At 36.3% G+C, this 15547-nt stretch overlaps 1 protein-coding gene across 1 annotated transcript; it reads right to left on the minus strand.

Annotated features, from left to right (window-relative positions):
- Nucleotides 1-13359: 13359 nt before the first annotated feature.
- LOC116192894 (translocator protein homolog) lies at nt 13360-14330 on the minus strand. Its single transcript, XM_031521592.1, has one exon. The coding sequence runs from the start codon at nt 14225-14227 to the stop codon at nt 13682-13684; it is 546 nt and encodes a 181-aa protein (XP_031377452.1). The 5' UTR covers nt 14228-14330; the 3' UTR covers nt 13360-13681.
- Nucleotides 14331-15547: the final 1217 nt, after the last annotated feature.

Raw genomic sequence — 15547 nt, forward strand, 5'->3', positions numbered from 1 at the left:
TTAATATTAAGTAATAAATATATTTTTAAACAACCAAATATTTAAATAAATAATTCAATCACATCCAATCCAGCTATTAATTCACCCCGTACACATATACGGTATATATATACAAACTATAATAATGATTATATCCAATATAGTAACTAAAATTAAGTCCTACTAACAAATACATACAACTCTTCCAATCATTTCTCCAATATCCAATATAGTATAAACATCAAATATCCATTCATTTAACGTTTCATAACAAATCACTACACAATCACTTGACAAATCAAGCTTTAACAACAACACGACTTTCACAAAATAACTTCAAACAATTTCAACAATCATCACATCTCCAGCAATCAGACTACGCAAACAATATACAACACAACCAATTAATATAGTCATAGGGTTGCATTTCCTTGTGACAAGTTAGAATGGTACCGTAATACCGCACATCTTACTCATATCATCATCAACTCCCAATATCAATATCTCATAAGCAGGGGCAGCCTATTAACTTTTGGCAGTAAGCGTTGACCTCAATTTATATTCCGCCGGGTCTAGCGGCCGTTCGAGCCCTTTTTCTATTATGCCGGGTCCAACGGCCATTCGGGCCCCTTTTTCTATTCCATCGGGTCCAGTGGCCGTTTGGACCTCTTTTTCTATTCCGCCAGGTCTAGCGGTCCTATGGCCATAGTCAAACAATATCAGTATACACAAGCACAATCACAAACACATTACAATGGTATCACATTATTATCACATATCTCATACACAATCACACTGCAAATTTCTAGTCAAAATAAAACATAAAGGGGCAATATCTCTCAAATCCTTTCATATAACATAGCAAGACCGATTCCTTAATCTATCACGATATCATTCTTAAATAATTTATATAACTATAATATATCATTTTACAATGGAATAGAGTACTCATAGAACTCGCCGAGAAAGATAGCTCACTAGGTTGAGCCTTCAAAGTGCAAGAATTCAGTCTCCTCGGTCCTTATGATTTGCAAACATAAATTTAGAGAATAATTAACAAGTGCTTTTACCTATCCCTTTCGGGTGTCGACTAACTCACCAAATGGGGCATGATTTAAATGATATGCATAAGCATAACTCAGATCATATCGACTTGCTTCGTATGTATACGAGATGTCCATATCAGATAGCACCTCGAAATCACTTTATGGAAGCATATCAAAATATAGAAATGGCACTTCAAATGGCTAAGAACATTTATTAGCCAAAAAAAAAATGCAATGGAACGTTAGAAAACAAGTCCAATCCCTTACTTCTTCACCAAAACAACATCTTATCTCTCTATAATCTCTAAGCATAACTCCAAGCATGTCTAGCTCAATCACCATAGTGAGAGGAAATTAACAAACTATCCAAACACACCAATCAGCAACTCTCACATGCATACCAACATAAACACCTAATTCCAACATTCATGCGCACCTTAATTAGCACTTACAGCAGTAAGGAAATTCCCTCAATCTACCAACACTTTCTTCATCAATTCATAAGAAAACCATTTTCGAGTTTATGAGGCTGAAAGTAACTGATTCCGTAGCACCCACTCGCATAGAACATACTTAAAACGAGCTGAAAAGAACTTAAAATGAGCCATCCTCCACACTAACACTTAGTAGATACGAATGTATAAGCCATGGAAAATCAACTTACTGTAACAAGGATCTTTAAGCTAAGCTTGTTCATCGATTTCTCCCTTCTTTCCCCTACCTACTGTGCTGCCCAGTTCAGTTCAAAAGGAAGAAGAACAAACAAAGCTGAAGCTAAGTTAGAAGACTTCCCGAACCTATCCTTCCTCTTACTCTTCTTCTACTTCTTCTTCGAGTTCATTAAGCTCTCTCTCTCTCTCTCTCTCTCTCTCTCTCTCTCTCTCTCTCTCTCTCTCTCTCTCTCTCTCTCTCTCTCTCGTGCTCTGTTTCCTCTACTTTCTTTTTTTTTCCCCATTTTCCTAGCTAAACAAGACAAAGAAAGAAAAAGAAAGAATAGAATAAATGGCATGAATGAGGCGGTGGAGTTACTTGGGGGAAATAAGGCTACGTGGGGCCCTTTCCTACCTTTTTTGTTTTCCTTCCCCCCAGCATCTTATATATAAATATATATACAAAAGCATATGTATGTATATGTGTAAGTATGCTATTTGGAATAAAAAATATAAGGTCTTGTAATCTCCTCCACTAATAAAAATTTTGTCCTCAAAATTTGTTTGGGAACCAGAAAGGATTATTAGAGTTCATAGCATCTAATGAAAGTCAGCAGTTGAAAGACATCTCTCATATATAGCCAAACGATCTCAGACCCAAATCGATGTCTCAAATAGAATGGAATCAGAAAAGACTAGTTTACTCTAAGGGTGTAAATGAGACGAGACTATTCGCAAACGGTTCTGGTTCGGCTCAATGAAAGCTCGAGTTTGGCTCGCTCTTAATAAGCTCGACTCTACCCGTTTAAAGGCATCTAGCAGAACTACTCCATGTGATAAGGGTTCCTAAAAAAATTATAGCAGTTTAAGCAAGCAAAGAGAGCCCATGGAAGAACAAGAATTCGACGACAACATATGAAAGTCAGATCCTACAAAAATAACCTAAACCATTTGATTGTTTGCCCAGTAATCATCAATATTCCAAGATATCTTGAATCTTACGAAACAAACAATAACCCTTGCAGACATCAACATAAAAAATATTTGATGCATTACGTTACTGAGAAGAACCAATCTACATTATGACTACGCGTAAATAAATAATAAATATTCACAATTGCAGGTATCCTTCGAATAAGGGCCACATAAATGAGAGAAAAAGTGTAATAGTAGAAAAGATATGCTACTATGAGATAATTCCAAGCATATGGAGAAAAATACCCTTTAGCTATGGACAAACACGTGACAAAATATTCTTACAACCAACAACAATTTGTACCCGTGCATAATCAGATCAAGAACCTAAGCTCATTTTCACTTAGAATTTCAAGTGAAGAAAGCCATCATGAACCAATTGCAACTAGAGAACATAGCTTCGATAGTACACCGATCAAATAACTCGCTTAGTTTTTAAATGGAGTTTAAAACGACAGGTCGCATTAAGGCAATTCAAGGATGAGATTCAAGACAGAGAAGATTCAAAATTAAAGAATATGGACTAACTATGATCAGTTTACCAAATATGAACTAAAGAAACCTAACTTTATATTCAATCAAATCATGGCAAACCATCATCTAATAAAACTTAGCATACACATTGCACCTAGGCACATCAAACAAAGAAAACACTTTTTTTTTTCAAGCAAAATCAACAGTGAAGAATCATTCACAGTACATAAGCACACCAACACATCCAATTCCATTCAAACTAAAAAGACTCACTAACAATATCAAACAAGTACAAAAAGAATAATTCACCGTTTTTTCAAAACCAAGTAGAATAAAATCAAGAACAAGAACTCCTAAATAATTACAATTCTAGTATGGAAAAGCCAAGAAAACCATAATAAATTGGAATCATATATAGCATAACCTTTAACACAGCAGATCAGATCAGTATACAGAAATCAAAATTTTAATCAATATCAATCCAAAAGAATGAAATATTAAATATTATCAAATTAAGCAAAACACATACGAAGGATACCAACAAGAACTTATCTCAACCTCAGTCAAGGGCAATCAAAATATCCCACCACATCACGGAAATCAAACAACACTGGTTTAAGAACAAGAGCTTTCAACCAGATGAAACTCTTACTCAAGGCTAAACATATATACAAACACCAAACACTATAATCAGGACATTAATCAAATAAGTCACTCATGCATCAAATCTAAGGTTCAATATTAGCAGATTTGTTTCACCTCAAGAGTAAAGGAATATATCATTAGATTACTAATAGTAAGCTCAATCAGTCCCAAGCTTATTTCTTTTAACCAAACACAAAGAAATTAATAACATCAACCTCTGAAAAATCTTACTAATATGTCAGTAAAATATTAAAAGTTTCTCATAATTAAATCAAGCAAATGAGGCCGAAACTAATCGAATAACTAACATAGCAACCAAACAAGAAAATTTCAATTAAAGCTCAACCACATCTGCTTAGGTCATTCTCCAAATTTCCTACTCCAATAAGTCTCATAAACAATCAAAATAAACCACATAACCTGCACTTTCTATTTATGTATCTTTCAACAAGCACACATAACACATACTTATTCACTAACAAATCCAAAGCGTAAACAACTCAAATGTTTAACGAGCATGGAATTTAAAGGAAATCATATCAAAATCTCCACAATTATCAAAAAATTTCTCGGGTATCAAGCCTCAACTTAAGTCTACAAGAACTCCTAATCTATGCTCTGATACCAAAATTGTCACGACAAGAAATTTCAACAGAGTTTCCCCTATATTTCCTCGATATCTCTTATCATATACACTATTCAAATAAAAACCTGCTTTCCATAAACTTTCCAAAAAATATAATCAATCCGGCAAACTCTAATATGTATATATATTTATTAAGAGATTACCTCTGCTCACCTACATTAGTAATCTAACTAAACAAAAGTTTCAGGTTATAACATATTCGGTACAATCTATGCAAAAAGAATACTTATCAACTACTAAGGTCTAACAGCAAAAATCCTTACGCTGATCCCCGATATCCAAAAAGTTCTCTTGTGTTGCTAGTTTAGCTCCGAGGTCATCTGAAGAATTTATGCAGGGTGTGAGCTGTATCTCAGTGAGTACTATATTCCAAAGTAAAATGAATTAATATTAAGTAATAAATATATTTTTAAACAACCAAATATTCAAATAAATAATATAATCACATCAAATCCAACTATCAGCTCACCTGTACACATAAACGGTATATATATACAAACTATAATAATGATTATATCCAATATAGTAACTAAATTTAAGTCATACTAACAAATACACACAACGCTTCTAACCATTTCTCTAATATCTGATATCGCATAAACATCAAATATTCATTCATTTAGCGTTTCATAACAAATCACTATACAATCACTTGACATATCAAGTTTTAGCCACAACACGACTTTCAAAAAATAACTTTAGACAATTTCAACAATTATCGCATCTCCAATAATCAGATCAGATTAGGGCCGGCAATATTTGACACGACACGATAACACGACATGGATACGACACGAAGTTAAACGGGTTCGGGTTGAGATTTTTTGATATTCGGTCTAAACGGGTCAACCCGTTTAGACACGGTTAATAAACATGTCTTAACGGGTTGAACCCGCATAACCCGATTAGACATGATTAAACCTGTTTATTTAGACGTGTTTAATCGTGTTACTTAATCGTGTAACCCATTAACCCGTTTATCTAACTGAATTTACCAATATACCCTTCCACTAACCCTAATTTTGAAATTCCTCCTGCCGTGTTTTCATTCTTGCCTTCCCGTTCCTGACTTCCTGTTGTAACCCTAAATTCCTAACCCGTAAGCCCTTCCTCCTTTGGTTCCGCCTCCAAGCCCTCCACGGCTCCACTGTCAGTAGAAGAAATTGAAGAATCCTCCACCGCTCCACCGTCCAAGCGTCCACGATCCGCTTCGCCGTTCTGTTTTTCTTGGTTTCACTCAGTTCGGGTACTTCATTTTCCTCGGGAAGGGCATTCTGCCAGAGCAGCAGCCGATTGTGGTGAAGGCCAAGCTCGTGTCCAAGACCCTTGAGAAGAAAATCAAGGAGGCCGGTGGCGCCGTCGTGCTCACCGCTTAGGTGATTTTTGTTAGCAATTTTACCTTTCTCTGTTTACATTGATCTATGAACTCTGCTAGCCATATGGATCTCTGGAGCTTTCGTTATTGCTGCAAATTTTGCTGCTTTGACTCAATTCCGATGGACTCAATTCCATGCCTCTCTGTGATTCATATCGTGGGTTTGAGCTGAATGGATTTTGCTCATTAGCCGGACTCGCTGCTGTCGTAATGTCGAAAAAAGTTAGGACATTTGCACATTTGAAATCCGGCTATGATAATAGGTGAAACTCGCAAACATGATTTGATTTAGTACTAAGTAATTAATTCCAAATTGATATATATGAGTAACCCGAGGAGCGAATTGTGTTTGCTGTTGGTTCTCGCTGTACTGATCTGGGTAATGTATGTTGGGATGGATGGGTTACATCGTTGGTATACAAAAGTTTAATTAACGCTTCACTATCTGGTCATTGAGGATATTCAGTTCCCATATGACCCGTTCCCTTGAAGCAAAATCAGTTGTGCTGCTCCCGGACATCTCTGTTCCACAGCACTTTACAGTAGAACACTGTTGCCCTAGGATAGCTCGGCCCGCTTGCAGAAATTGGTTCAGAGTTTTTCAGGTTTCGTAATGTGTGGGTCTTTAGTCATTGCTTCTCATCCATAGTTTAGAGAGCCATTCTCAATCATAGGAACCTTAGTCCCTATTCGTTGAATAGGGGTAAGAATTGTTTTTGGAGTTCGTTGAGAGGGGCTTTGTCATGCCCGAGAAGGAAGAGTTTCTGTTGGCTTTATTTTCCATTTGCAGGATGACTTCTGCTAGAGTTGTAGTGGTTGTCTTCCTTTCGCTTGTTTTAGCTCCGTGCTTTAAGATGATCAGTTCTGGAGATCAGAGGATGGGAAATCATTTCTAGGCTTGTTGTACTTAGTTGGGATGTAAACATTTTAAGATTTATCATTTCTTCTTGTTTCGTTGTCTACTGACTTGGCATATATAATTAGACTGTAGTATGATACCTTTTGTTATGCCGTGTTTATCTCAAGCACAGAAATTTCAAGCAGTAATACGTTCAAAGAGATACTTTTTTTTTTAATTAAAGTAGTTGAGGCAATTAGTTTGAGCAGGATAGTTTGGTGACATAATGTAGCTTTCGTTGTGGTTGGCCAAAAGTTTATCTCTGAAGAGACTTCATGCGGTTCTCTTTTGTTTTTTTAATAAATGTTTTTCTTCACAGGGAGTATGTAGTTAATCTGGTTGGTGAACCCGGGAATGTGCGTGGTCCAGATTCATCGATCAATGGTTGTTTAATCTCTTTGATTCCCTCACCGTTCCAAGTTTCGTACCTGAAAGAATTCCAGCAGCCCTATGTGGATGATGCATCCTTTCATCAAACTCTGAATGCAGAGATTTCACAAGCTCGTCCGAATGAGCAGCTGGGGTAACTTCATTCATCGTGAGCAGCTGAACAATGCTACCTATTTTGGAAGAATTAATGATATGATGCTATTATAAGTTATTGTGATCTATTTTAAGACTAGACTTACATATCATGATATTTGTACTTCCTAGATTATGATCCATTTCTATGAATGAAATGAGCATGGTTAACTTTTTAGAAATTTCTGTTCGGAATAAACAAGTCGTAATCGTGTTAATGTGTTGAATAAACGGGTCGTGTTTACGTGTCGAATAAACGGGTCGTGTTAACGTGTTCGTGTAATCGAGTTGATCGGATAAACGGGTCGTGTTAACGTGTCCGTGTAACCGGACTAATCGAATAAACGGGTCGTGTTAACGTGTCGGGTAACCGGTTATAATCGTGTCGTGTACGAACACGTACCTATTATGACACGTTTCGATAAACAGGTTTAAACGTGTCGTGTCCGGGTTGACACGGATATAAACAGGTCGTGTTCGTGTTTCCAAAACCTGACCCGTTTAATAATCGTGTCGTATACGGGTTTAGATTTTGATGACACGAACCCGATTAGACACGACACGTATAAACACGACACGACACGAATTGCCAGGCCTAGATCAGATAAACAATATACAACACAACCAATCAATATAGCCTTAGGGTCACATTTCCTCGTGACAAATTAGGACGGTATCGTAACCCCCCACATCTCACTCATATCATCCTCAACTCCCAATATCCATATCTTATAAGCGGGAGCCACCTATTAACTTATGACGGTAAGAATTGACCTCAATTTATATTTCACTGGGTCTAGCGGCCGTTCGAGCCCATTTTTCTATTCCGCCAGGTACAACAGTCTCATGGCCATAGTCAAACAATATCAGTATACACAAGCACAATCACAATCACATTACAATGGTATCACATATCTCATACACAATCAACATACACAATCATGCTGTATATCTCAAATCAAAATAAAACATAAGAGGACAATATCTCTTAAATCCTTTCATACAACATAGCAAGATCGAATCCTTAATCTAACTATCACAATAACATTCTTAAATAATTTATATAACTAAAATACATCACTTTATAAGGGAATACAGTACTCGCAGAACTCGCCAAGAAAGATAGCTCATTGGGTCGAGCCTTTAGAGTGTAAGAATTCGATCTCCTCGGTCCTTATGATTTGCAAACATAAATTTAGAGGATAATTAACAAGTGCTTTTACCTATCCCTTTCAGGTTCCGACTAATTCTCCAAATGGGACACAATTTAAATGATATGCATATGCATAACTCAGATCATATTGACTTGTTTCATATGTATACGAGATGTCCATATTAGATAACACCTTGAAATCCCTCTATGGAAGCATATCAAAACATAGAAATGGCACTTCAGATGGCTAAGAACATTTATTAGCAAAAAACAAAAATGCAATGGAACGTTAGAAAACAAGTCCAATCCCTTACTTCGTAACCAAAACAACATCTTATCTCTCTATAATCTCTAAGCATAACTCCAAGCATGTCAAGCTCAATCACCACAGTGAGAGGAAATTAACAAACTATCCAAACACACCAATCTGCAACTCTTTCATGCATACCGGCATAAACACCCAATTCCAACATTCATGCGCACCTTAGTTAGCACTCATAGCAGCAAGGAATATCCCTCAATCTACCGACACTTTCTTCATCAATTCATAAGAAAACCATTCTCGAGTTTATGAGGCTGAAAGTAACTGATTTCGTAGCACCCACTCGCATAGAACATACTTTTATCATCCAACTCTAACCTCTCAGCTGAAAACGGACTTAAAACAAGCCATCCTCCACACTAACACTTAGTAGATACGAGTGTCTAAGCCATGAAAAATCAACTTATTGTAACAAGGATCTTTAAGCTAAGCTTGTTCATCGATTTCTCCCTTCTTTCCCCTACCTACTGCGCTGCCCAGTTCAATTCAAAAGGAAGAAGAACAAACAAAGCTGAAGCTAAGTTAGAAGACTCCCCGAACCTATCCTTCATCTTCCTCTTCCTCTTCTTCTTCTTCTTCTTCTTCTTCTTCGAGTTCATTCATCTTTCTCTCTCTCTCGTGCTCTGTTTCCTATGTTTTCTTTTTTCCTCCATTTTCTCACCTAAACAAGACAAAGAAAGAAAAAGAAAGAACACAAGAAATGGAATGAATGAGGCAGTAGAGTTGCTTAGGGGAAATGAGGCTACGTAGGGCCCTTTCCTACCTTTTTTTCCCCATTCCTCCAGCAACTTATATATAAATATATATACAAAAGCATATGTATGTATATGTGTAAGTATGCTATTTAGAATAAAAATATCCGGTCTCACAACTGATTAGCCTCAAAGGTTTTTAAATAATTTTTTCTGAAAATCATTAAAAAAAAGAAAAAAATAAAAACCCTAAGCGGGTTTTCCATGGAGGAAAGTAGTGGTGGCGAAGTCCCCACCGTCGACTTCCTTATCCTTTTCGTTTTTAACATTTTTTTAGTCAAAATTCGAGCAGTGAGGGCATTGTCAGAGCTGTCTCTATCTCTGTGGAGTTGTTGGTGACCCCGATTGGAGGCATCATGGCTGCCAGCATGGCCCTAATCGCCGACAGCCCCTTCATCTTCCTCCATGAAAACCCATAATCCAGAGAAGAACTGGATCTTGATAAGCTTGCTTATGAGGTGAATCTAGAACACCTCGCTGGAGACGGTGTTGAAATGCTTGGTATGGGGCTTTCTAGCACTCTTTGGAAAGAATCTCCATATTCATAATAGTCTGGGCGGCTCCAGTGTCCAGGAATGCTATATAAATTTGATACTTTTAGATACTTTTTCAGACCTATTTCATGAAAAAAAAAATCCTTTTGTAGCGAATTCTTTATTAAGAAAATTTGAGAAATATAACCTATATAGGCTTTGCACGCTTCGAGGAGTAGATGAAAAATGGAACGTGATGGACTGAGTTCACCAAGTTGACTTCTCCTATCATCTTTGCTGCCATGTAGCAGGTGTCAAAGTCAGGCTCTGAAAAATCAGAGTCATAATCCGTGTGAACTTCTAATGTCGCAATGGAAGCGAGTCCAAGTTCTTTATCCGAGAGGAAAAGTGATTCCCAGTCATCTTTCTCCAAAGAGATACTAATAGCATTCTTTAGCTGCTGTACCGGTTTGACTCCTCGCTTTGGAGCGTTTGGACAGTTCTTCGCGAAGTGGCCTAGCCAGTTGCAAATGTAGCATCTAGAGGACTTGAACTTTTTTCCAAATCTCCTCTTCTTCCTCATGTACTTCCATTTCTTTCCAGAGTATATTTTTGGATTTGGCCTTGGATATCTTCCATTTCTTATAGTGTTTCTTCTTCTTGGTGAAGCAGTTGCAGTTTCTGTCTCTCGAAAAGCACTTGATGTATAGGTCTGGCTTTCCACAAGCTCGATCCATAACTTTGTCTCCCTTCACGTACTCTCTTATGACCTGCTTTTTCCTGCATATGTCATTGAGATCTAAGTGGACTTCCTCCTGAATTTCACTGACGGGGCAGTCGATGACTCTTCTTCTCCTAGCTTGCAAAGCCCTTTTAGTAGCCCCTACTAGAGGAGTTGGGATGAAGGAGAGGAAGGCTTGCTTCAAGGAGATATATACATCGAGCTCGTAGAACAGACATACCATGTGCTTAAAACGGAGGTCCATGTGTTTTTTTCTTGTATGAGCAACATCTCCTTTCAAAGAACTCTGTTCTTTTAAACTCTTTGATATTGTCAGGGTTCCCAATGAACTCCGCATGCATTAGTCTCATAGAGGAAACAAACCTAGTCTACTTCCCTATGATGGACCACCAATTTCGAAGTATCCCGGTAAACCGAGCCACGAAATCAGTCGAAATGTCATGGTTATTCTGAGTGGTAAGTGCTCTCTGAGAAAGATAGGCCAGGAACTCCTGGAAGTTAAATTAGGAAAGTTATTTTTTCCCCGGATTTTTTTTCTTCGAATAATTGAAAAAAAAAAGACAATTGTTCGTTCACCGGAAGTCGCCATTGACGACGACATTCATCATCTTTAAAATATGTTGAGCCTTATTACAACAATTTCGTTTCATTTTCACAATCTTGTTGTCATTTCATAAATTTATATTCCGCCATGCCGTGTTTGTCCAACTGCACAACAAGATAACCATCAATGGTCGTCGTTAGCATGTAGGAGCATGGCCGAACATAAATCGTTCATAAAACTTAATCATAAGTTGAGTAAGTTCATTAGTTTGATCCACTTGATTATGTATTGTTTCATTTGGTTATAATTCTCCAAATGAAAACTTAATTTCGTCTTTCAATTCTCCGACGATGATGGATGTCATGGCCGACGATGCTGTTTCAGAAGATTAACTAAATGTTTAAATCGACTCTATCAATCAGACTGCTAAATTTGAGTTGATTTAATTATGAACGACTTTGTGTTAAACCGGTTTTCTGGATAAACAGTTCGAGTTTGTCGTGGTTCGGATATGAACAATTAAAGGGTCGGGTAGTAATTGGGACACGTGTCGGCGTCTACATGCGACACATAATTAATCCAACATATTTGATTGTTTTGGAATGTGATCCGATAATATTATAACAAGATTGAAAAAAAATTGCGGGTTAATGTAAATTTTAATACTTAAAAGGGTGAAAAAAGTATGTCTCATCATGTAAGATTATTGTGTCCCATGCTAGAATCTTTCCTTTGCTCAATTTTCCTTTCTCAAGCTCAAGGGACCACCGTTCCATTAGTCCTCCTTATAATTTCCTCCTTCACATGGAATTTATTATGAAAACAGGCACATCTTAGAAGCATGACAATGTCTTTTTTGGGTGGTTTTTTAGGGAAAAATAGACTTTAGTGGATGTCTTCCAGCAGTAAGATAAGAGAACATTGGGTTCTGTTTGACAGTTGAATCATCCTTGAAGACGCTTGGCAAGAGAAGAGGGGCCACCGAAAGATTCCTCCTTTTTTTCTTTTTTAATGGTCGGTGGTAATTTTTTTTTAAAGAAAAATGAGGCATGTATGAGCGAAGGGATCTCAATAGCGAGTAGCCACCTTTGAAAGAGGTTCGTTCTATTCTAAATTTTGGTTTGAAAAGGTATAATTAGAGTTCCTAGGTGCGAAAACATATGAAGGAGTTTCACATTTTTTATATAGAAATATAGATATAGATATTTTTTTGTTAGAAAAATCAAATTAAAATGAAGCGTAAAGAATAATTATTACTTAATATTTAAAAAGATATCACCTAATTACATAGTCATATTTGATAAAAAGATATCATTTAATTAAAGGTCATGTTTTATTATAATTATGAATTTTTTAAAACATACTTTTTTTCAAAAAGAATCCAAATAAACTGAATCACACAAAAAAATTGTCACTATGGTACCATTTAATTCAACAGTCATATATGATAAAAACACCATTTAATTGAGGGTGATAAAAATACTATTTAAGGGAATGGTCATGTTTTATTATAATAAAGAGGTGTTAAAAGGAAACATTGCTCACATACCATGAATGAGTGCAACTAATAATTATGAGTGGGCCCCACATATATAGAAGGGCAAAATGAAAATTATGTAAAATCAAGAAATCCAATAATGAGCTTCAGTTATATATGTAATGTTATAAATAATAGATATAATTTAACTTTTAACTTAATTTAATTTTATTTTTCTTCAATTCAATAACACAATCATTATCTTTTTATTTTTTCATCAATTTATTAATAAATTTTCGCTTATACTTTTTTTATCTATTATTACAATTAATTTTTAATACTAATTTTTTTTCAAATATTATTACTTTTTTCTCTTCTCAACAACACAATCATTATTTTCTTTTTTTTCTTCAATTTAATAATATATTCCCTTACATACTTTTTTCAACTTCTTTTGTCTTTGTCCCATAAAAATAAAATTAAACTAAATCTAACTTTATTTCGTTACCAAACACATACATAGATTATTTTGTGCAAAATAGCATTAATTACTCGTGTAACAGCTAGAAGATTTTGTTAACAGATATGCATCCATATAGTTTTTTGAGTGTGTTTCCATCGGCAAGCTTACCGTGGATCATTATCTTATTTAATAATTCTGAGAGCAAAATTTTATAACCAAAAAAAAGAAAAAAGATTCCACGCTAGTACATTCAATATATAGTCAATTTTAAGTTGTGTCATTCGTAAAATCGTGTGAGACAGTAAGTTGGAATCATAGGTTCGACATCATCTGCAATCCAAAATAAAAATGATTTCGAATGTGCTCGATCGATATTTCTGATGAATAAGAACTGATCAGTGGCTCCGAATCAACTGAGCTAGCTAGCCCTTCGATAAAAGAATCGATTGAGTCCAATATTCTAGGGGGCAAAGCAGAAAGACTGTAAAATACGAGGACATGAGAGGAAAATCCACTTTTTCTAATAGAAATTTGTACAATACAAACTATAGGAAGGAAAGCTGCAGGGTGACAAACGTGAGAAAAGCAGCCCACATAGCGCAAATATTCGCAATATCTCCCGCTAACTGGTTCACCTTCTGAAAGCTCGATTTACAAGCCACGAGGGTCCCAAAGTTGATGATGCAGAACACGAACCCGACCCAACATGAACCAATCACGAGGACAAGGGGATCCCACACAATGCCCAGGGAGACCTGCGCGACGTAGAGGGGTAGCGCGTCGGAGACCAAATGGAGCCCGCCCCGGGCCCAGACCAGCCAGCTCGCGAGGCCCATCAGGAGGGACGAACCGAGGGAAGCCGAGTGGATCAGCCACAATGGCGGGACCCACAGGGTCTTGTCGGGGAACTCTTCGTACCTCTTGCCCGAACCGAATAAGAAGATCATGGCGGCATTCAGGGAGAAGGGGATCATGAGGGAGACCGCGAGTGAGCGGAGGGCCCGCATTGGCCTGATGGATTTGCCGGGGGTGGAGCGACGGTGATCGGCTTTACCACTTTTAGGGGCTCGGGAAGCCATTGATGGGATCATTGCGGAGGAGGAAAGGAGAAGGAAGATTGAACTGAAACGTCAATGAGAAGAAGAAATTATTAATTGAGAGTATAAATTTGGTGAGGAGAATTAATGTTTTGGAGCAAATATAGGAATATCGTGTGTACGGGGTGCTGAATCTTAAAATATCCTTTTTGGCCAAAAGTCGTCTTATTTTGGTTCGTGAAAATATATGAGAGAGTCAAACTAGGAGAGGTATAATTCTTAGATATTCTCATTTATTTAATCATAAATAAAAAAAGAAATTCTCATATATATATATATATATATATATTATGGCTATGTTGGTTGGTATCCATCCTTACCTCTTTCATTCGTACAAAGCGCAGCTTTTCAATCACAAATTTTCACGATGGATAATTTTTTTTTTGGTTATACAGAAAGATTCGTAAAATTAGTACATGAATTATACAAGAATTAACTGAAATAAAGGGATATATGAGTCTCACTCCTTCTTCGTTAGAAAGATTCGTAAGAATTGAATTTTATGTTACTCAATTAAATCCCCTTCTTCTTCACGAGGGACTTTAATTTACATGAAAAAGCTATTTAAATTTGAAAGTTGTGAGTCGATAACTATGTTTTTTTTTTTCTTTTTTTTCCTTTTTGAGGCCCAATAATAAAAAGCAGTATGATCGATTTTTATATCTATTTATCCTAACACTTATTCTCATTCTTTTGCTATAAAAGTTCTGTTTCAAATTGCATCATCTATTTCCTTTGCTCTATCCTTACACCAGAGGGCATCCTTTCGGAGTAGAGTCCAATCGAAGTCAGTAATAGTGTGTTTGGTTTTAGAGTTAAGTAGAGTTAAATTTTGATTTTAATTTGTTTATAATGATTATGTTGTTGAATTATGAGAAAAATGTAAAAAAAAGTAATGAATAGTTGAAAAAAAAGTAATAATTGTATTGTTGAATTATGGAAAAGTAATGAATAGTTGAGAGAATTTAGTATTAAAAATTGAATTGAATTATTAAAAAAATTGAAGAAAAAAGGAAAATTAATAATTGTATTGTTGACTTTTGTTGTGTAGTGAGTATAGTTAAAGTTATAGTTAAAATTTTAAAAACCGTTTGTGAAATCAAACGGAGTGTAAAGTTTGGGGGGGGCATATCTGTTGAAGCTGTTGTCATTCCGTGCCTTATGGAGCTAATTAGTTCCTCCATGTTTTTGCTCTTTATAGGCTCTAGCTAGGCAAAATAAGAACATCAGGAGATCAGCTTGCACCCCTGCGTGCACACAATCATTTCTTAAGCTCCAAAGTGAATATAGCAGCAAGGCTTCATTTAGAGACAA

This window comes from Punica granatum, chromosome 1 (genome assembly GCF_007655135.1).
Source record: "Punica granatum isolate Tunisia-2019 chromosome 1, ASM765513v2, whole genome shotgun sequence".
NCBI classification, from domain to species: Eukaryota; Viridiplantae; Streptophyta; class Magnoliopsida; order Myrtales; family Lythraceae; genus Punica; species Punica granatum.